Source organism: Prionailurus bengalensis, chromosome D4, assembly GCF_016509475.1.
Source record: "Prionailurus bengalensis isolate Pbe53 chromosome D4, Fcat_Pben_1.1_paternal_pri, whole genome shotgun sequence".
In the NCBI taxonomy this organism is placed as follows: domain Eukaryota; kingdom Metazoa; phylum Chordata; class Mammalia; order Carnivora; family Felidae; genus Prionailurus; species Prionailurus bengalensis.
Window position 1 is genome coordinate 60,000,185 of NC_057359.1, and position 27,664 is coordinate 60,027,848.

Sequence of the window (27,664 nt, forward strand, 5' to 3'; positions counted from 1 at the left end):
AGACCTGGCTCCACCTGTACTTTCCCTGTGACCTTGATCAAGCACTTGAACATTTTGGAGGCTTTCTCTCCTTATGCAGACAGGCATGATGATGCGCCAGTGATAGGGTTTCAGTGATGATCAGCAAGGTGCTCTATGGAAAGTGACTGGTCTGGGTCTGGGCCTGGAAGTTACAAATGTCAGTAATCATCCACAGTGATGGCAGGAGCTGGCATTTACTGGGCAGTTCCCGTGAGTCAGGCATGGTGCTAGGGGCTTTGCTGACTGGGTCCTACTGTGGAAGGTATTCTCATTAGCTCCGTTACAGAAGAGGAAACAGATTCAGAGGAAGGGACTGACTTGCCCAAGGTCACAGAGCTGGCTGGCCACAGTCGGGACCCACACCCGGATCTGTGCCCAGTGGTCCCATGCTCTTAACTCCAGAGTCTCGCTGGTGGCCCCCTGGCTCTTCGATCCCCCCTCTCATCATTGCCCCAGAGGCCTACAATGGGGAGGGAGGGGCTGAAGTGGTGTAAGGGTGCTTAGATTGTGAATGTTCTTACCATGGGCTTCATCCCCTCTTTCCCACCCCCCCGCCCTGCTCCTCCTCTCCATGGTGCCAACGTGTCTGGACACCCAGTGAGTTCATGGCCAGTGAGAGGATCCGGGCTCCTCCAGACGTGAAGAAGGAGATAGAGAGCATGCTGAAGAACCAGAAAGCCCTGCAGCAAAAGCGGCTGGAGCATCTCTGCACCATCTGGTACAATGAGAGGGGTCCCTGGGGAGGGGTGCTTTTGGGGGTCCATGGGGGAGGCAGTCACAATCCTCAGCCTTGACCCTTCTCTTGGGGCATCCTCTAGGCCCGGCCATCTCCTTGTTCTCTGGTCCTGCGCTGGCTGGCTGGGCCTTTGTTCTGGGGCATTCCAGCCCCAGTGGTGACAAAGAACATGACACATTTGCTGGGGAAAGAAGTTTAGTGTGACTGTGCCAAGAAACATGGAAGGAGGCAATGGCAAAGGGGGTGGGGTGTTAAGGGGGAGGAGGGGCCAGGTTAAGGGGTTGGATTTTTTTCTAAGATCTGGTGGGGAGCAGAGTGTCTCCAGCAGCCCTGCAGTTTCGGGGGTGAGTTGGAGGGTCTGAGGCTGAAACCTGGAGGTCAGTGAGGAGGCTGTTGCCATCAGACAGGGAACCTGTTAGAGGCTGTGGATGTGTAGAGGCCCACTCAGTTCTGATCCTTAATAAGCTGTTTGGTGAGGGGCACAGTGAATGTTCTAGACCTTGGAAGCCCACTATGTGGGGGTCCTATAGCATCCACCCTCAGTAAAGTGGTGGAGCATGTGTGGTTCTGCAAGTGGAGACACTTCACATGCTGGGAAATGCTCCTCCTTTTCCTGTGAAACTTGGGCCCTCCTACCCCTAACCCTGGTAACCCTGGGTTACCCTCTTGTCTCCCCACCACAGAACCTAAGTTCTCCTAAGTATCAGTGACAATTAGAACCTCACACAGTCTCCTCCAGGGCAGACACATTTTCGTGCAGGTGTAAAATTAACAAGGTGAATAAAAATCTCAACATAAAGTAAATTGCTTTTCTTGTTTCCTGTAACTCTATATTAATTTAAATTTTTTTAAGTTTATTTGTTTATTAGAAAGAGAGAGACAGAGAGGACAAGCAGAGGAGGGGCAGAGGGAGAGGGAGAGAGAAAGAATCCCAAGCAGGCTCAGCACCATCATTGCAAAGACCGATGCAGGGCTCGAACTCACGGACCGTGAGATCATGACCTGAGCCTAAACCGAGTCAGACGCTTAACCTACTGAGCCACCAGGTGCCCCACTTTATATTTATTTCTGACTCTGAGTCCCTGAACTGGGCAAAACTCTGTTTTTCTTGGGGTCCTGTCCATGGAGGGGAACTATGAAACCCCATCCAATGCAGGCCCTGTGATAGAGTCTGTTACTCTATATTTGATCCACCCACATGCCTGAGGGCAACTGCTGCCCTTTCCAGACAGCTGGATGCGAGAATCTTGAGGAGGCTACCCTGAGCCCGAATGTCCTCATGCCCAGGCAGTGTTTCCCTCCGGGGACCTGGGTCTTGGCAGCTGCCCCCACAGTCTTCCACCAGGAAGCAGGACCCAGGCTGCCACTGCCAGGCACCTGCCATCCTCTCTGTCCACCCCTGCCTCCAGCCCCCTTCTGTTGGGTGAGGAGAGAACCCTGGTCCTTGGCTCTCAGCTGCCAGCGCATCTCCCCCTGCAGGGCTCTCAGCCCACTCCAGCTCAGGCTTCCATCATCAGTGCTCTAGGCTCTCCCCAGAACTTAGTCTTTGAGAACAAAGTCCAGAAAGATTTCTAGGCTGCTGTCTTTTCTGCACCACCATACCTCTGACAGACTGTGAACATGGCGCTGGCTGGCTACCTGCCTGAATGGAAGGGAGAGACAGGGCCAAAGACACAGAGAAAAATGTATTCCCTGGTGCTTCTGGACACCACTGGGAAACACTATAACATGGCAGCGTCTGCAGGCAGAGCATGGAGCTGGTGTGTGACTCAACCTGACCTGAGGAAGTTGGAGGCTACTCTATGAAATCAGAGGCAAGGGTGTGCAGATATGCGACCCAGCAGCTCCTTCACAGGGAGTATAGAAAGGGGTGAAGACACAATTTGTGTCTGGAGGTGTATACTACAAACACAGGCTGGAACGTACAACTTAAAGTTGCAAAGCCTTGATCATAGAATTCCAGCGAGTGTCTAGAGCGAAGGTTTGGGTTTGTGGTTTGTTTGCGCGAGGAGGTCTTGATAACACCCACAAAGCACGCTGTGTAGATACCCACCTATGCCTTCCTGACCTGTCGAGCAGCCAGGGAGACTTCTAATCCAACCCAGGGAACTGCCTCATATGGGATTCCATACCCCATCCTGACCCATAGCTCCAGGCCTTACTTCTGAAACCCCAGGGCCCCAGACCTTGTAGGAATCCTTGCTTCTCTGCTTATGCACGGAACCTCTGCAGGCTTGTGGGCAGTGTTGGCTCAGGGCTGGGGAGTCTTGATAAGATTCCCAGGGCCCCTGTGAGAGAGTTTTCCAAAGTCCTGGGAGAATTCCCATTGATAACTTCGATGCATTCCCATTAACTAAACACCAGACTTTTTCAGAATACACCAGTTTTTCTACCATTGTCCTTTTTCTATTCCAGAACCCAACCCAGCATATAATACTGCATTTAGTATAATGTTTAGCTTTGAGATGATGCCGTGCACACTCTTGTAGCTATCTTTTGCTGTTTACTGTCCCACCATGAATAAGTAGGGTGCCTAAGACCATCCTGGGTTACATATCTTGTGCTAGTATAATCATTAGTAGAATCCCTCTCCATTGTCAAAAATGTCCTGGTTTGGACAATAAATTATATAGTCCTCCTAGCCATACGCATCTTTCCACACCGTTAAACACCACCCAAAATTTAGTGGCTTAAAACAACCAGAATTTCTTGTTTCTCGCTGTTCTGCGGGCTGTTTCCCACAGGGCGTTCCCCCTGGTCTGTGTTGGCTTGGCTGGGCCTGGATGGTCTAGAGTGGCCTCACTCCTGCATCTGGAGCCTAGGCTGGGGCAGCTGAGGTTCTTTCCACTTGCTCTCTCAGTCTCCAGGAGGCTAATCCCAGCTGGGAGGCCTGGTGGTGGTGGCAGAGTCTGCCTGTAACAGGAGAGGGCAAGGCAAATACCCAAGCCTTTCCAACTCTGCCTCCACTTGTTTGCTAATGTCTCATTGGCCAAAGCAAATCACGGGGCCAAGCCCAGCCCCAGGGGTGGAGAAATAGACTGATGGGAGGAGCTAATGATATTGTCCATCTTTCAGTCTGCCACACTATTTTTTTTCCTTTGAGAGAGCGAAGGCAAGCAAGCCAGAGGGAGGGGCAGACGGGGTTTTGGGGGGTAGGGCAGAGGGGAAGAGAGAGAGAATCTCAAACAGGCTCTGCACCGTCAGTGCAAAGCCCCAGTGCAGGGCTAGATCTCACCCTTCCTGAGATCATGAGCTGAGCAGAAATCAAGAGTTGGAAGCTTAACTGAGTGAGCCTCCCAGGTGCCCCTACCACAGTATTTTTTAAAATATATTTATTTATTTTGGGGAGAGCACAAGTGGGGGAGGTGCAGAGAGAGGGGGACAGAGGATCCCAAGGAGCCTCTGCTCTGGCTGACAGGTTGACAGCACAGAGCCTGATGTGGGGCTCAGACTCATAAACCCTGAGATCATGACCTGAGCTGAAGTTGGCCACTCAACTGACTGAGCCACCCAGGAGCCCCCCTGCAACACTATTTTTAATGACTTCAGAAGAGAATTCACTGTACTTTACTTAGATCCCTATTGTTGGATATGAAATTTATTTATGATTTTTTTGAGTGCTTATAAACAGTACTGTTAAGCAACTCTCTTAATGCACAAACTTTGTATGCATTTCATATCGTTATCTTGGATTCTATTCCTATATGTAGACTTCCTTTCTTTGTCAAGTGATGTGAATTGTTTGGTTTTTTTCCCATTAGGAAAATTCAATTTGATTTTCTAAATAACAGACTTGTTGATATTAAAAAAGACCTTTTATGAGTGATATTTTTTGACATCAGGAATCCCCAGCACATCATTTGTTTCTTCAGTATTTATATAGATACTACTCTGGGGCTACATTCCTTGAAGATGCTACCAATTCTGGTAAGTGAACATTTTACCCAAGCATGGCTTACTTGTCATATCTTCCTTCCCCAGTGACCTTCTGCCCCCCAATTACAGCAAAGCTCAGCTGACTGAATGGCATTCTTCTCTCAACTCCCTAAATAAGCACCTCGGTGAGTTAAGTTTGTGGGATTCCACTCGGGTCTCTTCAGAACTCTGTTCAAGTAGTAGCCAATCATTTCTGTGAGAGTCTATCATGAATTCAGGGGTGAGGACAAGTCCCCCTGGAGGAAGGAGGGAATGTAGATGGAAGAGTGAACTCTGGGAGTTCATGTAGGATCTCTGAAACCTTGCCTGGTGGAGCCCTCTTCCTCCTTCCCACAGCTTCCTGGTCACTGCCCAGCTGGCAGCCACACCAGCCACACACTCTGACCCCTGAAACTTGACCCCAGCAAGGAGTCAGAGCAATGGCTCCAATGACCTCCTGTGAGGACAGCTTGGGGGTCAGATCCTAAGCATGTGAGATGCAAAACATGTGTTCTTGCAGTCAGAGAGATGTGGGTTTTACCCCCAGCTCTGTGTTGTCCCAGCTCTGTGACCCCGGGGGAGTCATGGTGTCTCTTGGCTTTAAACTGCTCCTGTATATAGGGATCTCAAGAGGAATGATAAAGGTACCTACCTTGTGGAGTTGATATGAGAATTACAGCCTACAGTCCAGTTGTAGTTCAATGCCTGGCTTACATGGAGAGTGTTCAATAATAAATGGTAATATTTAAAAATGTTCTATATCAAAGGCCCTCAAACTCCTACCCATGGGTCCCTGCTTGTCTGCAAATAAGTTTCACTGGAGCACAGCTGATCTCCTTTGCTTATATATTGTATCTGGCCACTTCTGCTCTACAATAGCAGAAACAAGTAGTTGCAACACAAATGTTATGGCTGGCAAAGCCGGCAATATCTACTATCTAGCTCTTTATAGAAAAAGTTTGTCAAGCCTTGCTTTAGAAGATATATGATATTTCCATCTCTTTTGGGGCTGACAGCAACTGGTAAGGTCAGTGGTGTCATTGTCCCCCTGTGATAGAGAAGGACTCAGAGAGGTGAAGTATCCCGCCCACAGTCACACAGCTGATGAAGTGTCACACCTGCACTTGACCTGGGTACTTTGGTTAATAGTACCCACCATTGCTCCCAGGGCTCTCAGGTTTAGAATTGCAAAGGTAGGGGCGCCTGGGTGGCTCAGTCGGTTGAGCGTCCGATTTTGGCTCAGGTCATGATCTCACAGTCTGTGGGTTTGAGCCCCACATCAGGTTCTGTGCTGACAGCTCAGAGCCTGGAGCCTGCTTTGGATTCTGTGTCTCCCTTTCTCTCTGCCCCTCCCCTGCTCACGCTCTGTCTCTCTCTGTCTCAAAAATAAATAAAAACAGGGGCACCTGGGTGGCGCAGTCGGTTGGGCGTCCGACTTCAGCCAGGTCACGATCTCGCGGTCCGGGAGTTCGAGCCCCGCGTCAGGCTCTGGGCTGATGGCTCAGAGCCTGGAGCCTGTTTCAGATTCTGTGTCTCCCTCTCTCTCTGCCCCTCACCCGTTTATGCTCTGTCTCTCTCTGTCCCAAAATAAATAAATAAATAAACGTTGAAAAAAAAATTAAAAAAAAAAAGGAAAAAAAGGAAAAATAAATAAAAACATTAAAAAAAAAAAAAGAATTGCAAAGATATACTTACAATGCCAAGGGTAAGTATCCTAAGACCCTAGATGATAGCAATGGCTGCCATTTATCAGGCACCTCCTACGGATGGACATGGTGCTGGGCCCTGGTAACCAACAGGATGGATCACCCCTTGGGTGTTTCCAGTCCAGAGCAGAAGTCAGACCACGCAGGATGTGACAGCAGAGCAGACAGGTGACCAGCATATTTCTGGGGTCACAGCTTGGTTAAGGGTCATATATGATCTTGCCAAGGAAGCGATCATCCGGTCAAGAACTGCAAGGCAAGTTAGAGTCAGCCAAGCCCAGGGCTGGGGAGAGCTTTCCAGGAAGGAAGAATAGCACACATGAGGAGGCTCAGGGGCAAGACAGAGCTGGGGCTTTAGGGGAAAGGAGAACATGGCAGGTGAGGCGGGAACATGCCAAGGGGCCAGACTGTGCTGGCCACGTGACCTTGTGGGGGAGGCTGGGCTTCGTCCTGAGGGAGTGGGAACCCAGGGCAGAGTTCTGAGCTGGAGATGATGAGGTCAGAGCGGGAAGAGGTCAGTGGGGTACAGGAGTGTGGAAGCACAGATCAGGGCGAGGATGTGCCGGCCTAGGAAGCTGCCCTGGGGATGGAGGAACCAGCTTCAGAGCCTCTCCTCACAGTTCCACCGCATGTCTGCCCTCCCTGGGGTCCTAAATCTACCCCCAGCTTCCCTCCGCCCCGTCCTCTTCCTCAGCCCTTGTCAAAGACCAACCACCGCAGCATCTTTGTGCTGTCTTTCAGTTTCTAGAACTGCCAGGAACGTTAAACATCAGCTGCTTATCTTCGATACCAAGAGTTGTGCTGAGTTGATTGTAAAGTGGGAAGCAGTAGAAGCGTAGGAGAGAAAATCAATCAGTCAGCATCTGAGTGTTCTGCTAGTCCGTTCACTTAAGGAATTAACCACAGACACGATCTGTAAACTCTGATTAGTTTGCACCCTTGTTTTATGATTTGGTACAGCCATCTGAAAAGGCTTTTATTAGCCTTGAAACGGAGTCAAGAATGAGGGTTAGAATGGATTCAGAACAGATAAAGACAACTCATTTGAGGTCCTTATCTTGGGCTGTCTGGGACTCTGTAAGGAAGGAGATTCCAGCCTCTGGGCCAATGATCTCACCTCAGTTATCTTCGCTAAAGGGAGACACTGCCTCGCTTGCAAAGGGGAAACTCTAATCTCCCCTCTTCCTTCTGGAAGAGCAGCTGACATGTTTTGTTTCTGCCCACGGAGATGCCTACCACATGGGCTGCGTGATGCAGATCCGCCTGCAGTACGAGAAGACCTGGCAGGAGTGCCTGGCCCGCGTGCAGGAATGCAAGGTGGGTGCCCTTCCTGGCCCGCCCCTGCCCCTCTCCAGCCTGGATCCCCTGCTTTGCCTCCTCGCGTGCCCCAGGCCCTCAATGGCCTCTGAGCATCCCCCTTCCCAGACACCCCACCCCCAGTTATTCCCACCCATCGCTCAAGGTATAGCCCGGCATGACCTCCTGCAGGAAGACTTCCCTGACCCCACGGATGAAGTTGTACACTCTCTGATCATGTCAGACTTCAACCTTGACCATCTGTACCACTTACAGCACTTGACATTATTTATTCAGTGGAGGTCGTATGGGGGGGAGGTTATTTCCAGGGCTTCACTTTTTATAAGTAGCGCCACCACTGCTGTCACACCCAGCCCTTCGGTCCACCCCGCCTGCCTCTGTTACCGAGTGAGACGGTGAGTTCACTCACAAACCGCTTCGATTACAATGCCTGGTTTTCTGGGGTGCAGGGAGATGTTTTGTCGATATGCCCCCTCCCTGCATCCTGGCTCCAACAAGTTCCTGCTACTTCACCCCTCATGAGTCTGTAGAGCTTTTGTTCTGCCACCAAGACTCGGAGGTGAGCAGAATTCACAGGGGGCAGAGTGCTTTACAGTGCCGTGTGGGGCCGGTGCTGCATCCCTGTGGGCTGACACTCACGTTGAATCCTACAAGCTCCTGCAGGGTGGGTGTCCCCGGCCCTATCTGGAGATGAGAAGACCAAGTCTGCAAAGGGCCCAAGGGCTGCCCATTTGCTCTGTGGCCTTCGGGGCAGCCACATGCCTCTCAGTCAGCTTTATCAGGGCGCCAAACCTCAGAAGTAAAGCCTGGAGGGAGAGAAGGGAGGGAAACCATTGCCCTAGGAGAACCTTCCCAGGACCATGACCCTGACAGCCTCCTCCCATCCCCCTGCTGCCTGGGACCTCCCAGGAGCCCAGTGGCCCTTAGTCCTGGGTGCTGACCCTTGTGCCCATCCTCCCTTCCTTTGTCGGGCACAGCAGGGGATAAGCTGAAGTCAGCACACACCCCAGGAGCATATTAGACTTGACAGAGGAAGGGCACTTGGTTACTCCTATTCAGCAGCATCGGAAGTATACAACTATGGACAAGTTTTCATTTTGGGGGAGATTGGTTTATAGTAGATTTTGTGCAAAAAAACAAGGCTTTATTAATATGAAGAGCCTGCTTGCCAGTTGACACAATTCAGTTTTAGGAAATAGGAGCCGGGTCTGACGTGCAGCAACACTGAGGCCTGATTATACCCGTAGAGTCTATGGTAGGTCGGTTCTGAGTTCAGATCCCGGCCCCACCCCTTGCCAGAGGTGTGGTCTCCAGCAAGTTCCTTCACTTCTCTGAGCCTCGGTTTCCTCATCTGTGAAACGGGGCTAATTGGAACACCTTCAGGGGACTCAGTGAGACAACAGGGACAGCACACAGCACCTGGCCTTGGTGGGCGGACCATAAAGATGGACCATCTCCCCCACTGTGAGGGTCTCCCCTGAGGCTGGGTGAGAGGCAGCCCTCGGGGAGCAGGGCCAGGCACCGAGGTCAAGCCCCCACTCGTCCTAAGCCAGGCTCGGCCTTGCTCCCCTCCAGAAGCAGCTGCTGGACTGGAAAGCCTTCACTGAGGAGGAGGCAGAGAGCCTGGTGAGCCCATACTTCTTCCAGATGGTGGGAGTGCTCCAGAGCAAGGTGGAAGAGGAGCTGGAGCTGTTGGACGTGCGTAGCTGGGGACCCACACGGCTGGGGAGCAGGGAGGGGGCGTCACCCGGAGTGCCAGGCTGTGAGAAGATCAGGAGTCTGGGGGCCTTCAACTTTCCTGTCACTAGTGAGTCCATCCCCCTTTGCACAGCCAGCCCCTTTGGCGCTCCAGGCTCATCCTCGACACCCCAGCTGCCCTCTGACACGCGTGCTGCACAGGACTCAGGTAACGAGTGCTCCTTGGAGCCCCTGCTGAGTCTGGGCGCTGCCACGAGCAGTAATAAGCCCCCACCCCCAAGAGGCCTAGAGTCTGGAGCTGGGTGAGCAAACGTTTTCTGCAAGGGCCACATAGTAAATATTTCAGTTCTCTGTGAGCCAGTCAGGTCTCTGTAACAAATTCTTGCTCTGCTGCTGTCACCCAAAAGCAGCCAGGGGCCGTGCGGAAACGAACGGGTGTGGCTGTGTTTCAGTAAAGTTTTATTTATTTGTGGACATTGAAATTTGAATTTCATGTAATTTTCACATTAGTAAATATATTCTTTTGAATTTTTTTTTTTTTGCAGCAAAAAAAATGTAAAATCTATGCATAGCTCTCAGGGCCAAACAAAAATAGACCGAAGGCCAAATTCAGTTCACAGGCTAAGTTTGCTGACCCCTGGCCCCAATGAATGCCTAAAATACATTTATAAAATGGGGAGAGGTGAGGATTTAACAGCAAAGTGTGGTGGTTGGCTCAGATGCTGAGAGTCAAGGAACTCCAAAGAAGGAAAGATTCCCAGGCTAAGATGGGTGTGGCCCACCCAAGGGCCCAAGCTGGTGTCTAGGATGGCTTCTTCTTTCTTCTAGGTCTGAAATTTCTCCTTGTTCCCATGAGGGACTTCAGTGGGCATGGGACAGGTCTAAAGATGGGACTTCGGGGTCAGCCAAACTGAAGGGTTGGCTTTGGGCAGACCAGAAGCTGTCCCAGAGGAGGGAGGGCCATGAGCCAATGTGGGATCCAGGAAGATGACCCTGAAGGATGGTGCCCAGGCAGTGACAGCCAGCCCTTGGCGACGTGGGACCTCCACTGGCTTGTGAGGGAGCCCCATGAGGGAGGGCCTTCTCCCCACCCTGGGCCCCTTCTCTGGGTTCTGCCCCTGCAGAAATCCTTTGAGGACCTGGCCAAGCAGACAGAATGTCAGAGCTCGGATCTCCTCAACTACTTCCAAGAGGCCGTGAGGCTGTGGGAGGCACATCAGAGCACGCTGTCCGAGCAGGAGTTGGAGCTGGAGAAGAGGATGGAACAGCAGCGGCAGAAGCACATCCTGGAGGAACAGGTGTGGCTCCTGGCGCCCAGGGGAGGCCCTGCAGGGAATGAGGAAAGGGCCACACCCAGGTTGTCAACGCCCAGATGACTCTGGTGGCCTGTAACCTTAGCCAGCATTCAGAGGCAAAGCCAGAAAAAGAAAATGAAAAAAAAAAAAAATCCCACCATGTTTACTTCACATCATAAATAAAAATTAACCCCAAACTTATCTTAGACTCAAATGTAAAAGCCTCAAGCTAAAAAACCTGCACAGATGGAGAACCCAAGGCTCACCTTGGTCATGGGTCTGGATGGTCATAGAAGAAATCTATACCTGAGTCAGGTCTGGGCTAGTGATGGGTCCTTGGATCCAAGTGTGTTTGTAAGAGAGTGTGCATAAGAGACAGACAGACCAGGAGTGTGGGGCATTTACTTACAGCAGTCACCCTGTGCCCCCAGGAGATGTTCTGGGCCCCCACCCCACCTGCCTTCACAAGGTCTAGGGAATGGAGGGGCACACCCAGCATCTGATTTCAAATACAATTGGTGACAAGGAGAGCAAGGAGCAGGCACCATGGGAAGGTGTAGTGGGGGCCTGCCGGGGCCCGGTGGGTGTAAGGGACAGGTGGTCCCTGAGGAGTCCCATCTGAGCTGGTTTCCAGAGATGTAGACAGAGAAGAATATAGGCAGAGAGAAGAGCCTGGAATATTGAAGGTAAATGTGGTGGCACATTTGGTGCCCCTTTTTATAGGAAAAAGTCCTGCATTTGCCCTGGGGTGCCTGCATCTGCAGTGGCAGGGTCTCTGTATGCCACTCACATGCCCTCTCTGAGCTTTGGTAACTCGCATCTACTTCTTCCTATTTTGGGGATGACTTCCAGGCCCAGGAAGCCCACCTTGATAAGCTCTTGGACCAACTGAGGCAGCAAAGCCTTGAGGAAACACTGAAGCTTCACCTGGAAAAAGCCAAAGATTTTTTGAAGAATATGAAACACAGGTAGGCAGGCCAGACCCCAAAAGACAGAAGGGGATGGCCTGAAATTCATAATCAAGGTCAGAGGCTGCCTGCTTTGGAGTCCAGGGTGTGCTTAGCAAGCTCAAGATGAAAATGTTGCCTCTAGCTTTGGAGAATCTCCTACTGGTCCTTAGCAGGTCTGCTTTCAGCCAACACAGAAGCTTCCAGGGAGAACTTTGATCCGAAATGTTTATGGAGGGCTATTTCAAGGCCATGTGGTTTAATTTTGTTTCAAAAATTTTTAAGGTTTATTTATTTTTGAGAGAGAGACAAAGACAGAGTGTGAGCAGGGAAGGGACAGAGAGAGAGAGGGAGACACAGAATCTGAAGCAGTCTCCAGGCTCTGAGCTGTCAGCACAGAGCCCGATGCTAGTCTGGAATTCACAAACTGAGATAATGACCTGAACCAAAGTCAGACGCTTAACCGACTGAGCCACCCAGGCGCCCCAGGGCCATGTAGTTTAAAAGTCAAGGGATGGGGGGCGCCTGGGTGGCTCAGTCAGTTAAGCATCTGACTTCAGTTCAGGTCATGATCTCGCAGTCTGTGAGTTTGAGCCCCGCATCAGGCTCTGTGCTGACAGTTCAGAGCCTGGAGCCTGTTTCAGATTCTGTGTCTCCCTCTCTCTCTGACCCTCCCCCATTCATGCTCTGTCTCTCTGTCTCAAAATAAACGTTAAAAAAAAATTTTTTTTTAAAGTCGGGATGGGCCCTCCTACTACCTTTTCAAATTTTAAAGCACATGTGTTCTTTGTAAAAGAAAAAAAAAGTTAACTGCTACAAACATGTAGAAAATTTCCCCTCATTTCTGCCCACATCTTCCTTTTGCGGACAGGTACATTATTTTATGTGGATATATACACATACAGAGTGTTTTAAAATAAAGTCTAGATCATCCAATGCAAATAGATCTATAACTGCAGATATCTTTCTATTTTCTAATATCCATGTAGAATTCTTTAATATGGATGCTTCATAATGGTTTAACCATCTCCCAGTTGATTAGCTTTTTAAGATTGGTTCCAATTTCTCAATATTAAAAACAGTTCTCTGTGAATTACCTTAAGTCTTCATGCCTTTGTACATCTAATTCTGTAAGGACCATTCACAGATATGAAATTGCGCTGTCAAATGATTGCAGTACTTAGTTCTTGCCTCCCTCCCTCCCAGGTATGAGTGTTTCCACAAGACCCTGACAAAGGAAGTGATGGAGTACCCAGTGCTCACACTGAGAGAACTCAACTCCTACAGCTCCACCCTTAGCCAACATTTCTATGTTCGTGAGATCTTTGAACAGGTATGGACAGGGCTGCAAAAACCCAGCCCCTCACCAAAGAGCAAAGGGGAGAGGATATCTTCTAGCTCTGATCTGCCTTAACTTTGAACACCTTCCTTAACTCCTGCCCAGTGAGAATCTGTCAGGAAATCAAGGAGGAAGAAGCTAGAGGCATTTCTAAAAGAGACCATCTCTTGCTTAGATTAAAAGAGGTTGAAGGGCTCTGAATTCAGGCATTCTCTGTCTGGATGTGTTTGTATATCTATTGCAGTCAAATACAGCAGTTACAGAGCATCCAGAGTGGGTATTTCCTGAAGGGCAGGTACACCTCACTAATTTTGATTCAGCTTCAGTTGCCTTTAGCACAGTGTCTTGCACATGATTCAGACACAATGAATGCTCCCTGGGTAAATGTATGAATACCTGGAATGTCCTGGTCCAACACTCCTAGAGTTTGTCTTTTTCCCACACACCCAGCCGGAGTCTTGTATGGCCAGACCTGAAAATACTTGTGGTTAACACTGAAACTAGATGAGGCTTTCTCGTATATATAGGGTCCCAGATCCTCAGAGAATCCTTCCTCTCTGGATGGAGCTCTGTTCCACTTGTTAGTAAATGCTTCATATGGTACCTAGGTTAAGGTGGAGCTCAAGTTATACAAGGGTGGGCTTACCATCTGCGCTTTGAGATCAGTCTGGTTGCCTGGGTTAAAGTTTAGGTGCCATTAGGATCTCCGTGTCACAAGGGAGGACACTGAGTCCCGTGGAGCTTAAGGAACTTGGCCAGGGTAACTCAGCTTGAAAGGAGCTGGGATTCAAATCCAGACTGCAAACTCTACAGCCCACACTGTGTCATGTTATCGACATTATCCACAACACAGTACATTCGTGACTTCGTTCAGAATTTATAGGGTTAATGAAGGGGTTCCCAGGTCATGTAAATTATGTTCATTCTATATGTTCACATCCAGCACTGGGAGCAGCAGATTCCTTTCCGCCTGTTTGCATCTCTCAATTTATACTTTCTTGCTCTTTGCCCCAGATCACTACCAAAATGTCAGAATGAGAGTTTATTTATTAACACCTATTGTGTGATAAAAATATTTGCTAGCCTGCTTGGGGTTAAAGAAAACTGATTCCCTGGTTTGGGAATACTCGGATTATCCCAGTGAAATAAGTAATCAAGGCCTGTATCAGATGAAGGGGAGGGATGGGTCCTTTTACTTAAAAGAGATGCCCTTAGAAGTGGCATTCTGGGAAAGGCAGTGCTGCTCACTCAGTGTCCTGTGTTTTTTCTTTGTAGACCTTGGATGGGGAAGTCATTTTCAAATTCAGGGAACCAGGTAACACTATTATAATTCAAGTCTGATCCTCTCTGACTTCACTCTGTACATTTGTTGGCCAGGTAGGCCCAATCCAGGTGACCTTGGTAACATTTTTTTCCTTGTGCTTTGGGATTGGTCATCAACAGAAGCACAGGAAAAGCTCTTCCAGGAGAGTATGAGAAAATGGAGGAGTAAACAGAGAGCTAAAGTGGAAATGAGCAGAAGTGAGGACAGTGAAAGCGCAGGAACAAGTTCATCCAGGCTAGCGGAAGAGATGGAAGGAGAAGATCAAGACATCGAGTCTTCCTTAAATGAAGAGATGGCAGTGAGCCAGCAGGAACAATCTGCACTGAGTGACGAGATAGATGAGTCCAGTGAGGAGTCTATTCAGGGGTTAGAAGAAATACAAGTTAAAAGAGACAGCTCCTTAAAACCATCCCAGAACCAGGAAAATGTGATGGTTCAAGAAGAGGAGACAGAGGAGGAAGTGGAGAAAAAGAAGGAGAAGGAGAAGAGGAGGAAGAAAAAGAAGGAAGAGGAAGAGGAGGAGGAGAAAGAGGAGGAACATGAAGTGGAAGAAAAGCAGGAGGAGGAGGAGGAGGAGGAAAAGGAAGAACATGAGAGTTTATCTATGGATGAGGTAGGCCAACAATGGATTCATTCCTGTGTATGGAGAAAGTGTGCTAGGCTCTCTCTCCATATCCCTAGTGCAAGCTGGAGTCCCCAGTGGTGCAGTCTCTGTGGGGATTTACACATGTGTGCACATCTTTTACTTCCGCCAACAGGGATCCAATTCTTATCTGATAACAATGCTTTTAAAAATTTACCTTCTTCTCCTAACATCTTACCCTGCAACTTACTCTGAACTCACCCGTGAACTGTATGACTTCCCTTGTCCATTTTTGGTCATCTCTTTCCCAGCTCCTCTTTACAGTATAGACCAACCTAGTCTCTCCATTCCTCCTCTTTTCCCATTCTCTTGTTGTGTAGCACAAAAGATCCGCATCCAAGTCAGCAGATAGAGCTCTCCTTGGAGTGCAGGGAAGTGACCCTCATATTAATAAATCTTGTCCTCAAAACACATTCCAACTCACAGAATAGTAACTTGAATGCCATAATTGCAAAATTGAAAAAGACCCTTTTCCTATATTGCTGTGGAGAATTGGCATACTTGTTTTGCAACAGGGATCCCAAATTCAAATGCCCACAGGCATTTGCCCCCAGGTCTGGAGACCCAAGTGTAAAGTAGTGACAAGTGATGAGAACTATTATTGTCTTAGTCCCTTGGAGCTTCTATAACAGAATACCATAGACTGGGCAGCTTATAAACAACAAAAATTTATTTCTCACAATTCTAGAGGCTTGGAAGTCAAGATCAGGGTTCTGGCAGATTTGGTGTGCGGTGAGGGCCCACTTCCTGGTTCATAGAGAGCCAGCCATCTTCTCACTGTGTTTCTGTGGAAAGAGCAAGGGAGCATTCCAGGGTCTCTTTTATAAGGGCACTAATCCCATTCATGAGGCCTCTGCCCTCCTGACCTAATCACCTCCTAAAAGCTCACCTCCAAATACCAACACATTGGGGATATGAATTTTGGAGAGCATCCAATATTCAGTCTATGGAAACTAGGCAGTCATTACTCAGCTCCAGACAATAATGCCATGTGGTAATGGAGAGACTCAGAATTGCCAGATTTTCTGATTTTTAAGAGAAATCAGAAATCTAGACTATTTGTAGAATTTCCCATTTTGAAAGCACTATATGGGCAAAAAATAATTATAGGCGGGATTTCACCCACAGATCCATAACCCTGATATCAAGGATATAGTCTGGGTTGGATATCAAGATATATCCTGGGTTGGATCCCCAGGTATGTGTGATGATGTCAAGTCTAAAGTCTTGTTTTCTACATAGGCCGAAGCCCAGGAAGAGCATCTGGGGGAAATCTCCTGTGAAGACATGGAGTCCTTCACAACCTCCAGCGGACACACTTATTTTGTCTTCCTACCCCTGGAACAAGAAGAAGAGAGTTTCAAAAGGCCCAATTCCAACCTTTCTACCATTCTCATCAATGACACTTCCAGTGCCAACCTCCTAGACCAAGTGATAATTCCATCCAGACTAGTTTTAGGAATTAAGAAGCAGTGAGTAGAAACCCTTTATTCTCATTCTCTTGTCCTGAGTTTTATTAACAAGGTGAAGTATTATAACAAAAGATTGGACTAGTTTCAGCTGGAAAAAGAAAATGTGTAGGTAACTGAAGGTAGAGATGAGAAACAAACAAACAAAAATAACAAATTTCCAGTAATTATTTGTAGTTACAGATATCTTCTGTGAGAGTGACCCCCTTCGCCTGTCCAATGATGCCTTGCTGGCTTGGGCCTTGTACATAAGAAATAGTGCTTTCCCTGCAAGATATTTCTGGGATTCTAACCTGGCATATGTGTAACCTTAGGGTTTCCCTCCCTCCCTCCCTCCCTCCCTTTCTTTCTTTCTTTCTTTCTTTCTTTGGGGGGGTAATTATATAACTATAGATGCTAGGTATATCAGTATGGTATTTGGCTCTGATTATATGACACATTAATTGCAGACAATTAGAAAATTGAAAAAGTACAAGGAAAAATATAAAAGTGACCCATAATTCTACCACTGAGAATTTACCTCCCCTGACTCCCAAATTTCTGGGAGTGAATTTGGACCAAATGTGGAAATCTACAATTGGCTTTAGGATAGCATTTCCACTGCACTCCTGACTCTACGATATCATCGCAGGACTTACCAGACAGAAATCACCTGATTAGTCTACCTCCTATGTGTATACATGGGCATGGAGTAGAAGGAGTTAAGTCAGGCTTTTGGAGTCTTCTCTTCCACCTCAGCATCATCTCACCTTGAAAACATCTCTTGACTTGAAACTCATCCTTTCTCCTTCCTCTGCCACAGTCCATTTTCTGTTCTCCCCTTAAAGAAGAAAAGCAAGGATCACCACCAAAGCTAATATGCATTGAGAGGACTTAATACTCTCAATAACTATGACAGGGGTACCATAATTATCCTATTTTACAGATGAAGAAACTGAAGCTTAGTTAGTAGCTTGGATAAGATCTCTGGGATAGGAAGTGGTTAGATCTAGGATATGAATCTAGACCATGTGATTCCAGAGTTTTGAAAGAAACACTATGCCATCTGGCCTTGCTACTAACCAAAAAAAAAAAATTGGATCAAACTGATTGTATTTGCATGTTGAAGGATACAATACTGACAAGTTTGGAAATCATGAATGTACAGCTCAATGAATTATCCAAAGAGAACACACCTGGTAACCAGTACCCCCAAGAAATAGAACATTACCAACTCTCCAGGAGCCCCCTTATGTACCCATCTCAAGTCATTGCCCTCTCTTCCCCAAGGATAGCAAATATTCTAACTTATGAATTAGTTTTGCTTATTTTAGAACTTTATTTAAATGGAATCATACAGAATGCATTCTTTTATGTCAGGATTCTTTCCTTATGTTTGTAAAATTCATATGTATTTTTTAAAATTTATTTATTTAAATTCAAGTTAGTTAACGTACAGTGTAGTATTGGTTTCAGGAGTAGAACCCAGTGAATCATTATTTATATATAACAGCCGACGCTCATCCCAAAAAGTGTCCTCCTTAATGTCCGTCACCCATTTAGCCCACCCCCCAACCACCTCCTCTCCAGTAACCCTCAGTTTGTTCTCTGTATTTAAGAGTCTCTTATGGTTTGCCTCCCTTTCTGTTTTTAATCTTATTTTTCCTTCCCTTCCCATATGTTCATCTGTTCTGTTTCTTAAATTCCACATATGAGTGACATCATATGTAGTTTTGAATGTGGGGTTAGCTCATTTTTATTCCTGTATAGTATTCCATTATAAAAATACATAACCCATTTTATTTATCCATTCTACTACTGATGCACATTTGGCTTGTTTTTCACTGGGGAATGGAACAATGCCACTCTGAACATTCTTGTATAAGTCTTTTGGTGAACATAAGGCTACATTTCTGTTAGATATATAACTGAGAGTGGAATTGTTGAGAGATAGGACAATATGTGTGTCCCTCTTGAGGAGATACAACCAAAAGATACCACCAAAGAGTTTTCAAAAGCGATTTTGTTTTAACAGTTTACAGCAGTGTGTGAGGGTTCCAGTTGCTCCACATCCTCATCGACACTTGATATTGTCAGCAGTTTTTGTTTTAGCCATTCTGGTGTATGTGTAGTAGTGTTGAACATTTGGTTGTCTTTCTTGAAATGTCTAGTCAAATCTTCTGCCCATTTTTTTTTTCCTGGTGGGTTGTCAATCTTTTCTCTTATCAATTTATGTGAGAAAGTTACCTATCCTAGATATGAGGCTTTTGTTAGGTAAATACCTGGCAAATGTTTATCCCTCTCTTTGCTTGCCTTTTTTTACTCTTAAGGTATCTTTTGATAGAAAGAAATTCTTATTTGTAATAAGGTCCTTTTCATCAACCCTTTTCATTAGGGTTAGTGTACTTTCTTTCTTATCTAAGAAATTTTTGCTTGCCCCAAGGTCATGAAAATATCCTCCTATGGTATTTACTACAAATGTTATTGTTTTACATTTCCACATTTATATGTAAAATCCACCTGGGATTAATTTGTGAGATAGGAGTCAGATTCATTTCCTACCATATGGATAATCACTTGACCCCAGAAGACTCCCCTCTCCCCATGGCTCTGCCACACCTCCTTTCTGTTTCTCTGTGTATCTATTCTTGCATTACTGCCTCACCCTGCCTGATTACTGCAGTTTTATATCAAGTCTTAATATCTGGTAGAGTATGTTCTCCAATTTTGGTCTTCTCCTCAACTATCTTTGGCCATTTGCATTTCTACATAAACTTGAGATCAGCTCACTGGTGTCTATAAGAAGATGTCTGCTGAGATTTTTATTGTTATTGCATTGAATCTATAGATAAATCTGGGGACAACCAACACCTTAACAGCACATAGCCTTCTTAACAATACATAAATTTTGAAAAGGAAAAAGTGATAAATTGGGGAAAGTATTTGCAACTCACATTGCAGTCAAATGACCTCACGTTCCTAATATATAAGGAGCTCCCATATAAAAAGATTGAAAAGAAAAAGAGCATCTTCACAACAGAGAAATGGGCAAAATATATTAATGCATAGTATGCAGAAAAAGGAATTATATAGTCTTAAACACATGACAATATGCCCAGTTTTGGTCATAACATGACAAAATTGTCAAATTCAAAAGTTCGGCAATACACTGCAAGGCGGCGGAGAAATAGGGACAGACTGCCTTGCCAGGAAAGCAGTCAAGCCATATCTTCAAGAACCACATATGTATTTTAGCCTTTGAGTCAACAATTCCAGTTCAGGGAATTTATCCTACAGGAATGCTTCTACGCTTGACTTATATACAAGGTTATTCACTGCAGCCTTTTTTGAAGAACAAATGGTTGGAAACCATAAAGTGTCTGCCAGAAGGGGATCTGGTTAAATGAATGATGGTCCATCCAGACAAAAGAATATCATGTAGTTAGGAAATAAAATAAGAAGTGAAAGAGGGAAATGCTTTATATAACAATATGGAAGCTCTCTCTGTGGCCACTGCTACTGGCAGAGCTGACCCTCACTGGTTTCTCCCTCAGACTTCGAGCTGGTTTTTTCGAGCACCTAGAGAAGTGGTTTGACCAACGTGTCCTCAAAACCCAGGTCACTGTGGCCACCAAGATTGATGAGCTGGACTCAGAACTAGAGCTGCATCTGCACCTACACAAGCCAAGAGCTGAGTGCATTGAAAAGGACATCCACAATGTCAGAGCAGGTACAGACCCAGCCTGGGAAAGGCCACCCTGCCCCAGACAGCTGGTGTCCGTGCCACCACAGTTCCGCGTTCATTAGGTGCTCCTGTGTGAGGGTTCCATCTCCAAGGCTGGCAGAGAAGGTATCCACATTTGAGATTTTTAAAAAATTTTCTTTTAAAAACAGGACTTTTAGATGCTAAAATGAAGAGTATTGTCATGCTTTAGCAGTGTGAATCTCAGATCTGCTCACACATCTGTCAGATATATACCTGCATAGCAGATGCTTCCTGTAGCTCAGGAATCAGAGCTGTCAGGCTCAACCTCTCTAGCTATGTGACTCTGAACAGGTTACCTGACCTCTCTGATCCCTCCCTTGCTTGCAGAAGGGGATATTGTTGGTGGTAATCAACTCTCCCTGGAATGGAACAGTGAGGAATCTTGAGCAAGTGGTAGACATTAATTTCAGCTTATAGTTTATAATTTAAAAAGAGGTGCCATTTCTCTCTTAGGCAGAGGTCCCCTTTAGGGGGTGGCACACTTTTAATTGGATCCTCAATGACCCTGTTTGGTTTTCACTTATGTCACAATTCAAGCTTCTTCATAGACCCTTCCAGCTCCCAGAGAGACCACACATGGTCCCACCCAAACTCTTCCTGCCTGGAGCAGTGACAGAGTTGTGGGAACAGACAGCCTGGCCTGGAGTCCCAATGCTTGTGGCCTTGGGAGACCTGCTTGGCTTTGGAACGTCATTGTCTTCATTTGGAAAATATGTGCATTAAAACTAAATATAAATTGAGATGCTCTATTTCTTGCCCTTCCCTGGCTCCCTGACCCAATGTGTGATTGGGAGATCAAGGTCAGAGAAACAATGCCCCAGAGTCACTGCACTCATTCTTGGCATGGCTGGGAGGACAGAATTTTCACCACTGTGGGCAGTAGGGAGGTAGGGTGGACTGACCTGGAACTATCTGTCAGTTTTAAAGGCCTATGATGGAGCCTTTGAAGCCAAATCCTGGTTCTGTTTACTCCACCGTAGAAGTCTGTTGGAATTCAAGCTCCTGGAAAGAGTAGTCACTGATTTAAGGCAATAAACTCTGACTGCCCAGTGTTGTGCTGGTTGTTTTCTCCAGAGCCTCTCACCACAATCCCTGCCCTTCCCAACATGTCCACCCATCCCACCTGTTTCCAGGTGTCTTCACCAGCAGAGACCTCCCTTCACACAGCCTGGACAGCCTCTTCTCTAGTTAGACACCCAGGGGCAGTGTCAGATTGGCCTCTCTGAGATCTGCACCCATTCCCAAGCCAACCCTTGGCAAGGACAGCTGTCACTGTCTAGGAGGGGAACGTCCTGAGGTGACTTGGGATCCCAGAGGGCCTCAGCTCTCCTTCATTCTTTTCCAGCTGAGCTCTTGCTTCATCAAGAGCAGCTGGACAGCCACTGTGCTGGGGTGATCGAGACGCTGAGGAAGGAGAGGCTGATGTTCTACCGGTTCCAAGAAGAGCAAAACATAAAAAGCAAAAACTTCCGCCGCAAGATTTACGACATGGAGCATATCTTCTTGAATGCCACAAAGAGCCAGAGGTATGGCCCTGGGAGTCTCCGCTCTGGCCCCGTAGCCCTAGAATCTCAGCCAGGTGGCTGCTTTCAAAGGAGTGGTTCCTCCCTGGTGGATAAAAGAGTCCATTTGCCAGGCCCCACAGCAACCTTCTCTTTTCAGCTCTCCTCTTCACACAAGTGAGTCTAACTGTATGAACTGTCTGTCCGGGGGCAGGGGGCTGGGGGCTGGGTGAGCAGCTAGGGAGAAAAGGGCACACATGTTCAGGATGCAGGGATGCTACTAACCTGCCCTGAAACGTCTGTGCTGGGAGAGACCACTTCCATCAAGGGAAATCGGGACGAACTTCCTGCAGGAGGCCTCCTGGTCTGAGATGGAGGAAGGTGAAGAGGAGACAGAATTTTTCCCCTCAGCAAGGAGCACTGGCCCAGCTCGAGGTGGGGATATGCTCACGGCAGAGCAAAGGGCTCCAAGGAAGCCATTCAGGGATTTTAGATGGAGGCCCTTGCGTGGTTAGGGAGACCTCAGGTTACAGGTGAGGAGCCCTCACAAGTGTCTGGACAGCGGTCAGGTACACAAGAGATCGCTGGTTAGGGTGCACTTAAAGGTGAAGAGGGAACTTGCAGGGTGCTCCCTCAGGAGAACAGGCGCAGGAGTGAGAGAGAAAGTTTGTGCTGCAGGGAGGAGCCAGATCAGTTGGACCTAGGGATTCCTTTAGTAATTTGATGGCAAGGGCCAGAGAGAGGAGAGGGATGTCCTCTGACCCAGCACACTGAGAGCTCCGCACTGTGCCCTGCACACACTGGCATTCTGAGCTTCCTTCGAAGCCTCTTTTTCTACCCAGAAGAACATGGCAGTGGTTCTGGTAGCCCCACAGATGGGCACCGCAGTGGAGCTCAAGCAGTGCCCCCAGGCTGCCCTGCCATGCCCACGTCATCATCCTGCCCTCCTGTGTCTCCCAGGCTGGTTACTCTCAGCAGCACACTGCACCAGGAGCTGCTCAGCTACATCGACGTCGTGCAGGTGTCCCTGCGCAGCTTCCGCCAGTACTTGGAGGAGAACCTGGGCAAGCTTCACTACGCCAACATCGAGTTCATCAAGCGCTGCAGGTGGGAGCCAGCGTCGGGGCCTCTATGGACACTGGGCTTTCTCTATTGAGAAGTGGTCTTGTTTCCCCTCCATTTTTTATTGTGACAAAATATATAGGATGTACAACTGTCCATTTTAACCATTTTCAGGTGTACAGTTCAGTGGCATTAAGTACAATCACATTGTTGTGCAACCATCACCACGATCCATCTCCAAAATTTCTCGTATTTATACACTGAAACTCTGAACGCATTCAACACTAACTCCTATTCTCCTCCCCCTGGCCCCCAACAGCCACAATTCCATTTTCTGTCTCCATGAATTTCACTTCTCTAGGTACCTCGCATAAGTGAAATCGCACAATATTTGTCCTTTTGTGTGTCTGGCCTATTTCAGTTAACATAATGTCTTCAGCACTCACCCATGTGACGTGTCAGAATTTCATTCCTTCCGAATACTGTTCCATTTTGTGTACATACCACATATTGTTTCTCTGTTCATCCCTTGAAGGACTTTTGGGTTATTTCACTGCTTCTATCTTTGAACCACCTGCATTCATTTTTCTATGATCTTAAACTTTTAATCTAAAGCCTTGTCGACCACAGGATTTGGAATGGGTGGGAAGCTTCATGTCTGATCAGTGCCTTTTCTTTCTCCCAAACTATTTTCAGATTGTTTTCTGACGGAGGCAACTTTTCTGCTGAAGAAATTGACTCACTATGTCATCGACTGGAGAAGGAAGCTTCTCGAATAGAGTTTGTTGAAAGTTTAATCATGATCAACATGGAGAAGATGGAGAATGAGTACCTGGACCAGGTTGGGGAGCCCTGCCCCTGACCTCCAGCCAGGCATCCGGGGCGCCCTTGTACTTTGCCTGATGAGCCCTGCCACGCCCCCTTTCCAAAAAATTGAGCCTGTCCCCCTCTGCTTCCAAAGTTCATAAGTTCCAAGTAAACCTCCCTCCTTTACTTTTTTTTAAAAAAAGGATTAGTTTCTAATTTTGTTTTACTGTTTATTTATTTTTGAGAGAGACAGAGACAGAGTGTGAGTGGGGGAGGGGCAGAGAGCGAGGGAGACACAGAGTCCAAAGCAGGCTCCAGGCTCTGAGCTGCCAGCACAGACGCAGGCTCGAACTCACAAACTGTGAGATCATGACCTGAGCCGAAGTTTGATGCTTAACTGACTGAGCCACCCAGGCGGCCCCCTCCTTTACTTTTTGTATTTCTCTACAGGCCAATGATGTCATCAATAAGTTTGAAAGCAAATTTCATAACCTGTCTGTGGACCTTATTTTCATAGAGAAAATCCAGCGGTTGCTGACAAATCTGCAAGTGAACATCAAGAGCGAGGTAGGACAGATTCACTTTTTACCTGGTAGATGTTTATCACACACACACACACACACACACACACCTGCATGCCAGGCACTGTCCCAAGTGCTGGGGATACCACTGTGGGCTCTCCCCCATGAAACTTAAATTCCAGCCAGGACGACAGAGATTAAATCATAGTAGCCTCTAGGATTCATTGAGTTATTACGCACCATGCATCCTGATAACTGACTTATTTTGATTAGCAATGTTAGTCCTCACAAGAACTGTAGGAGGCAAGTACTGTTTTATTCCTACTTTAGAGGTAAAGAAACTGAGGCTGAGAATAACTAAGTGACTTAGATAAGAACACAGAGCTCTTAAATGGTAGAGCCAAAATGTGAACCTAGCTCAGGGGTGCCTGGGTGGCTCAGTTGGTTAAGCATCCAGCTTTGGCCCAGGTCATGATCTTGGGGTTTGTGGGTTCAAACCCCATGTGAGGCTCTGTGCTCAGAGCCTGGAGCCTGCTTCAGATTCTGTGTCTCCCTCTCTCTCTGCCCCCCCCCCCCCCCCCCGCTTGTGCTCTGTGCCTCTCCCTCTCAAAAATAAACATTAAAAAAATTGTTTTTAAATTTCAAAATGTGAACCCAGGTCAATGATCTCAAATAAACAACCTAACTGTAAACCTCAAGGAAATAGGAAAAAAAAAAAAAACAAAGTTAGCAGAATGAAGGAAATAACAAAGATCAGATCAGAAATCAATGGAATAGAGACCAGAAAAACAATAGAAAGGATCAATGAAGCTAGAGCTTGTTTTTCAAAGATAAACAAAATGGACAAACCTTTAGCTAGACTAAGAAAAAAAAGAGATAAGACTCAAATAAAGTCAGAAATGAAAGACATTGCAACTAATACCACAGAAATACCAGAATCATGAGACTATTACCAATTATATGCCAACACATTAGATAACCTGGAAGAAATGGATAAGTTTGTAGAAATATATCTACCAAGATTGAATCATGAACAAATAGGAAATCTGAATAGACCAATTGGTCAATTGCTTTTTCTGTGTCTATTGTACTGATCAAATGATTTTTATTTTTTATTCTATTAATGTGGTGTCACATTGATTGATTTGCATTTGTAGAACCATCCTCCTTGCATCCCAGAGGTAAATGCCACTTGATCGTGGTATACAATGCTTTTAATATGCTGTTGAATTTCATGTGCTAATATTTTGTTGAGGATTTTTGCATCTATATTCATAAGGGATATTGGTCTGTAGTTTCCTTGTAGTGTTCTATTTTTTTTATTTTATTTATTTATTTTTTTTTTTAGAGAGAGAGAGAGGGCGCAAGTGAGCAATGGAGAGGGAGAGAGAGAGAGAGAGAAAATCCCTGGAGGGGCAGAGAGAGGGGGGAGGGGAAGGGAGAGAAAGAGATAGAGAGAGGGAGGGTGGGAGAGAGAGAAACAGGGCTCACCCCAAAATGGAACTCGTGTTCACCCAAAGCGGGGCTTATGCTCACTGGAAGTAGGGCTTGTGCTACCTGAAGCAGGGCACGAGCTCACCCGATGTGGGGCTTGAGCTCATGAGCTATGAGATCATGATCTGAGCCCAAGTCAGATGCTTAACCAACTGAGCCACCCAGGCACCCTCTTTGTAGTGTTCTTACCTGACTTTGGCGGCAGGGTAGTGATGGCTTTGTAATATGAGTTTGGGAATATTCCCTCCTATTCTATTTTTTGGAAGAGCTTGAGAAGAATTGGTGTGAAGTTTTCTTTAAATGTTTGGTAGAATTCACCCATGAAACCATCAGGTCCTGAGCTTTTCTTTGTCAGGAGGGTTTTGATTACTAATCCAATCTCCTATTATTTTGCAATATATACACATGTCAAATTATACAAATTATACCTTTATAATAAGGTATACGTTGTATACCTTAAACTTATATAATGTTACATGTCAATTATATCTCAATAAAGCCAGGAAAGACTTTGAATTATTTTTAGACTTTTTTCTATGCATATAAAGATTTTATATCTATCTATCTATATATATATATAGATAGATATAGATATATATATATAATATAATATTATATATAAAAGATATATACACACACACATATACATACACACACACACACACACACACAAAATCTAGCCTCTTTCTATTTTATACAATTTTGTAAGCTATATAATCTTTAAAGATTATTTGAAAACACTCTTGTTCTGGCTTCCCTCTCCTGAATGTGTTGCCATTTTTACTTAGCCAGTCCTTTCTGGAGAAATAGTTGTTGGATTTCACTTATTATGCCAGTGATATGATAAATACCCTTGCACAGGGAACTCTGATTATGTCTGTAAGGTATCTCCCAGAGCTAGAATTACTGGGTTAGAGCATGAATGTTTTAAGGCTTCACATGTTTCCAGGTGGCTTTTACAGACAACTCATCACCAGCTGGTCATGAGTGTGTTCTTCTTCATACCCTCAACCACTACTGTGGGTTGTCGATTTTATTTTTAAACCTTATCTGTTTGACAGTAAAAAAAAAAAACACAACAAAACAAAAACTTAAAAAAATTTTTTTGATGTTTATTTAATTTTGAGAGAGACAGAGACAGAATGCCAGTGGGTTGGGGCAGAGAGAGAGGGAGGCACAGAATCTGAATCAGGCTCCAGGCTCTGAGCTGTCAGCACAGAGCCTGATGTGGGGCTCGAACTCACAAGCTGTGAGATCATGACCTGAGCTGAAGTTGGATGCTCAACCAACTGAGCTACCCAGGCACCCCTAAAACAAAAACTTTTACATTTGCATTGATCTAGTTTCTGATAACATTGTGCATCTCCCCCCACCAATTTCATTTTTCCAATATTTAATTCATCTCTTATATAATGTTTTGCTGAATATGTTGCTGATCAAAACAAGTATTCTAGAACAGGAACCCTCTTGCACTGTTGGTGGGAACGCAAACTGGTGCAGCTGCTCTGGAAAACAGTGTGGAGTTTCCTCAAAAAATTAAAAATAGACCTACCCTATGACCCAGCAATAGCACTGCTAGGAATTTACCCAAGGGATACAGGAGTGCTGATGCCTAGGGGCACTTGTACCCCAATGTTTATAGAAGCACTTCCTACAATAGCCAAATTATGGAAAGAGCCTAAATGTCCATCAACTGATGAATGGATAAAGAAATTGTGGTTTATATACACAATGGAATACTACTTGGCAATGAGAAAGAATGAAATACGGCCTTTTGTAGCAACGTGGATGGAACTGGAGAGTGTTATGCTAAGTGAAATAAACCATACAGAGAAAGACAGATACCATATGTTTTCACTCTTATGTGGATCCTGAGAAACTTAACAGAAGACCATGGGGTAGGGGAAGAAAAAAAAAAAAGAGGTTAGAGAGGGAGGGAGCCAAAACATAAGAGACTCTTAAAAACTGAGAATAAACTGAGAGTTGATGGGGGGTGGGAGGGAGGGGAAGGTGGGTGATGGGTATTGAGGAGGGCACCTTTTGGGATGAGCACTGGGTGTTGTATGGAAACCAATTTGACAATAAATTTCATATTAAAAAAATAATAAATAAAAAAATAAGTA

At 46.2% G+C, this 27,664-nt stretch overlaps 1 protein-coding gene across 1 annotated transcript in view; it reads left to right on the top strand.

Moving 5' to 3' along the window:
• The window catches only part of CCDC180 (coiled-coil domain containing 180), a 61,418-nt gene that overhangs the window by 11,283 nt on the left and 22,471 nt on the right, over positions 1-27,664 (top strand). Inside the window, 16 exon segments of the mRNA XM_043565392.1 lie at positions 620-739; positions 4,739-4,818; positions 7,607-7,695; positions 9,271-9,393; positions 10,518-10,691; positions 11,541-11,656; positions 12,842-12,968; positions 14,250-14,289; positions 14,418-14,758; positions 14,810-14,911; positions 16,184-16,413; positions 19,944-20,119; positions 21,501-21,681; positions 22,618-22,764; positions 23,416-23,560; positions 23,977-24,093. Of these exon segments, the coding sequence (XP_043421327.1) occupies positions 620-739; positions 4,739-4,818; positions 7,607-7,695; positions 9,271-9,393; positions 10,518-10,691; positions 11,541-11,656; positions 12,842-12,968; positions 14,250-14,289; positions 14,418-14,758; positions 14,810-14,911; positions 16,184-16,413; positions 19,944-20,119; positions 21,501-21,681; positions 22,618-22,764; positions 23,416-23,560; positions 23,977-24,093 (2,308 nt within the window).